The 3,640-nt window shown below is 34.6% G+C and overlaps 1 protein-coding gene across 1 annotated transcript; it reads left to right on the top strand.

Annotated features, from left to right (window-relative positions):
- Window positions 1–217: 217 nt before the first annotated feature.
- On the top strand, window positions 218–2,372 carry LOC131431672 (golgin-84). The gene is made up of 4 exons (XM_058597524.1): window positions 218–1,593; window positions 1,658–1,832; window positions 1,890–1,965; window positions 2,026–2,372. Exons 1-4 carry the CDS (start codon window positions 410–412, stop codon window positions 2,238–2,240), a joined length of 1,650 nt encoding a protein of 549 aa, XP_058453507.1. The 5' UTR covers window positions 218–409; the 3' UTR covers window positions 2,241–2,372.
- The last annotated feature ends 1,268 nt before the right edge of the window (window positions 2,373–3,640 follow it).

Below are 3,640 nucleotides of genomic sequence, written 5' to 3'. Positions count from 1 at the left end.
TAAGGGCCGCTATTAAAAATGACATTAATAATTCACGTGTAAGGGTCGCTTATGTTTTAATACGAAAAATATGTTTAACATCTGTGATGCACGAAGTACATAACAATCTGAGTTAAACTCAGTGGAATATTTAAAAAATCTGTCAGTTTTTAGGAATAATCATAAAAATCTGTAGAAATCGGTGATTTTTTCTCTAAAATGTAAAAAAAAATCTGTGGTTTGTGACATGGGATCCGTGTAGTAAGAAGGATTGAAATGTGAATAATTTTCAAAAATATCTGGTAACCCTGCCGAAATGCTCAGTTATTGTTTACTTTTAAGTGTGGCTCTTGTTAAATTAAATTGTTTGAAACAGAAATTATTTTACATCAATAAAAGAAAACAGTTTCTATAAGTCATTGTTTTAACCATGTCGTGGTTACAAGATTTAGCTGGGAAAGCTGAAAATATTTTAACTAAGATAGATCAAAATGCAGCGACTGTACTACAGCATCAGAATCGTCAATCTGCAGAAAATGATGATGTGAAAACTATGGAATCATTGGTGGAAGTTACGGCAGATTATTCTAGTAGTAAAGTTTCCACAGTGAAAACAAAGCCTACATTAACAAAGATGTTATCATTAAATGTCAAGTCTCCAGCATCTAGGGGCTTGATTAGATCATCCTCGACAAGTTCCCATGAACGAGCTCTATGGAACGAAGGAATGGATCTTGAAAACGTATCAGTAAAATCAGAGAGAGTTGTTTCATCGCGCCGTAGCTCAAATAGCTCGAAGAAAGATGGAACTGTTATAGATTTAAGTGGGTTTTCTTTAGAGAAAAACAATCAAGATTATAGTTGTTTTTCTGTGGAAAAGGAATTAGCAGCAACAAAGATAATTTTAGCGGAAGTGAAATCTGAGAGAGATGAATTGAAAATTGAACTGGATAATATTCAAACACTGCTATCAAATTCTGATGCTGATTCAAAATTGAAGGAAATGGAAAGGTTGCATCAAAATTTACTAGACGAAAAAAATGATTTGAGCGCGAAGCTACTATTATCAGAAGAATCAAATGCAAAGTATATCAAATCAATATCAGATTTGGAGTCTGTTGTTTCAAAACATATACAAGTACATCAAGAGTTAAACCAAAAGCTTGATCTGGCGAAAATGGAAACAAACAACATAACTGCGGAACTACAGCAATATCGCGTTAGAGCCCACGCAACACTTCAATTAAAAGAGCAAATAATTGAGCAGCTCAAACAAAATGTCAAAACTGAAGGACACGAGCATGCGGATAAACTGACACAAATGGAACTGGACCAAATGAAAAACGAAAAGATGAGCATGTTGGAAGAAATTATGAATTTAAATAAGAAATATGAAAATGGAAAAATTTTCTGGCAGACGATGGAACAAACTCTAAAGACAACAGTATTAGATTTGGAAAGTCGAATAAAAGAGCTTCAGCATAAACTAAGTTTAGAAACAACAAAAGTTTTGCAACTAGACGATGACCTGAACATGAAGCAAAAGGAGTTGACATCTGCTAGGGAAGAGCTTGTGAAACAGAGGACTTCGTTTTCAACCATTATGCACGAAAAGTATATATTATAATAATAGATACTATCATATTAATACACTAAGTACTTTGTTTCGTATTCTTAGAGAGGCTGAAATTGTAAGGTTAAAGGACCAGTTCCAAAAGCGTCCGAACAGTCCGTCAAAGGATCTTGAACAGCGACTAGTGTCTCTTACACAATCTCTGGTACAAAAGCAAACTTCCTTAGAAACTGTAACGGCCGAACGCAATGCACTCCGTCTGCAGTTGGAAAAACTAGATGTGATTAATAGTAAAATTGTTGTATATACGACTTGTTCACAAAAAATGTTTTTTCAGACCCAATATCGAAGTACTGTTTCTCAAATTCGGCAGCAGCGAGTGGTTTACACAAGCTTAAATGAAACAGACGATGGTTTGTTTGAACATATTTTAAAATACTTCGAGAAATTACTTTTATTTCAATATATTTTAGCCAAATCCCAAGTTCCAAATTTTATGGTAGAGAATCCATTCGATAACAGGGTGGCACGAAGAGTCAAACGGGCTTATTCTTCTTTGGACTCCATAGGTATACGATTGGGAGTGTTTCTGCGGAGATACCCATTGATTCGAATCCTGGTTATTGTTTACGTTGCGGTGTTACATTTGTGGGTTATGTTTGTACTTCTATCAACAACACCCGCTTAGTGAAAATACAATTATATCGTAAAGGATGGTAGATGTTAAACATTTTACCTATGAAACGTTTTATTCCCTTGTATTCAGTTTATACATTAACTGTACTGAAAGTATGAAAATGAAACTGTGATGGTAAATGGATTTATGTTGAATTATTTCAAATATCCGATAATCTTAAAAATAAAGATGGGCAATCAGTTCGCGAACGATCCAAAACACCTAGTTCTCAGAGAATGAGTGAACTGGAGTTCTTTATTGAAGAATGGTAGTTCTTTAAATCCTTGGACGTTGAATAAAATTGTCCATCCTTGAATCAAATATTGATTCTATGATATTGCCGTTATACAACATTGCATATGTATCGTTCGGAATGCACAGCAAATGACTAACGAACATGCAACAGGTACTACATATCAATAATAATAGTAAACTACATAGATTATCTCCGCCCACAATTCAAAGCCTTCAGTTTGGGTGTACGTTATTTGGCATAATGTCATTTTGCATAGAATAACAAGACATACTGTTTCATTTTGGCATAATAGTTCGACGTCAACATTTCAAAAGGGCATAAAAACAATTGACAGATTCTTTTTGTTTACTTTCTTTTTTGACTATATCTGCGTTATTATACGAATGTTCGTTATATATTTAGTACTGTTAGAAAAATGGAAATATTGTCTTTCATTCTATATGAATATTTTGAAAGTACACGTGAAAATTAAGGAGATATTAACAAAAGAGAGAGTAAACAAAGAGAAACTCTCTTTGGTGTATGTGACCTTATGAAATGTTGACGTCGAGTTGTTTGCAGTCGCTGCGATGCGAATCAGCGAAAAATTCACACTTCGTCACGTTTAATCGCAATCCGTGTTCAACTAATCTGTTCAAAATCATTCTAAGCCGTCATTCATCGTCTGAGTACTCCGGGAATATCTCCATCTTCTTCACGTCTGGGTGGCGTCACCTCACTTGAGATAACACCGATTGATGGCACAGCAACTATTTATATTGCCTGTTAATTTTCGTGTATAGTCCAATGGACTTTCTTTTCATTGGACTACAAGTGAAAAACCTCACTTTGTGACTACGTGGAGTCGCCAAAGTACAGATGAAAGTACTCAAATTTTCTCCGCACTAACACGATACAACGTGTTCACTCGAGGGTTTCACCCGAAGTGGAGAATATAGCAGCCCTTAAGCTGCCCTTACACGTGACAATATTATTGTCAATCCAAAGTATTGTCAATACCATCAATCCAATTAGCGGCCCTTACACGAGTCATTAAAAATGTCATTAGTAAAAAAAAATATCATTTTAATGAACGTGTAGTGGTGCACTAATGACGAAATTTCTAACAAATTTGAATTACATCATTTAAATGACATCATTTAAAATGACATTTTTA

The sequence above is a fragment of the Malaya genurostris genome, chromosome 2, assembly GCF_030247185.1.
Source record: "Malaya genurostris strain Urasoe2022 chromosome 2, Malgen_1.1, whole genome shotgun sequence".
NCBI lineage: Eukaryota > Metazoa > Arthropoda > Insecta > Diptera > Culicidae > Malaya > Malaya genurostris.
This window is presented reverse-complemented; position numbering and strand designations above follow the sequence as displayed.

What these genes read in the sequence shown, in the direction of transcription:
- LOC131431672 (XM_058597524.1), top strand. Translation starts at nt 410, where the DNA reads ATGTCGTGGTTACAAGATTTAGCTGGGAAAGCTGAAAATATTTTAACT. An exon ending in TCAACCATTATGCACGAAAA is followed by an intron (nt 1,594 to 1,657) that starts GTATATATTATA and finishes TCGTATTCTTAG; the next exon opens with AGAGGCTGAAATTGTAAGGT. An exon ending in CTTAAATGAAACAGACGATG is followed by an intron (nt 1,966 to 2,025) that starts GTTTGTTTGAAC and finishes AATATATTTTAG; the next exon opens with CCAAATCCCAAGTTCCAAAT.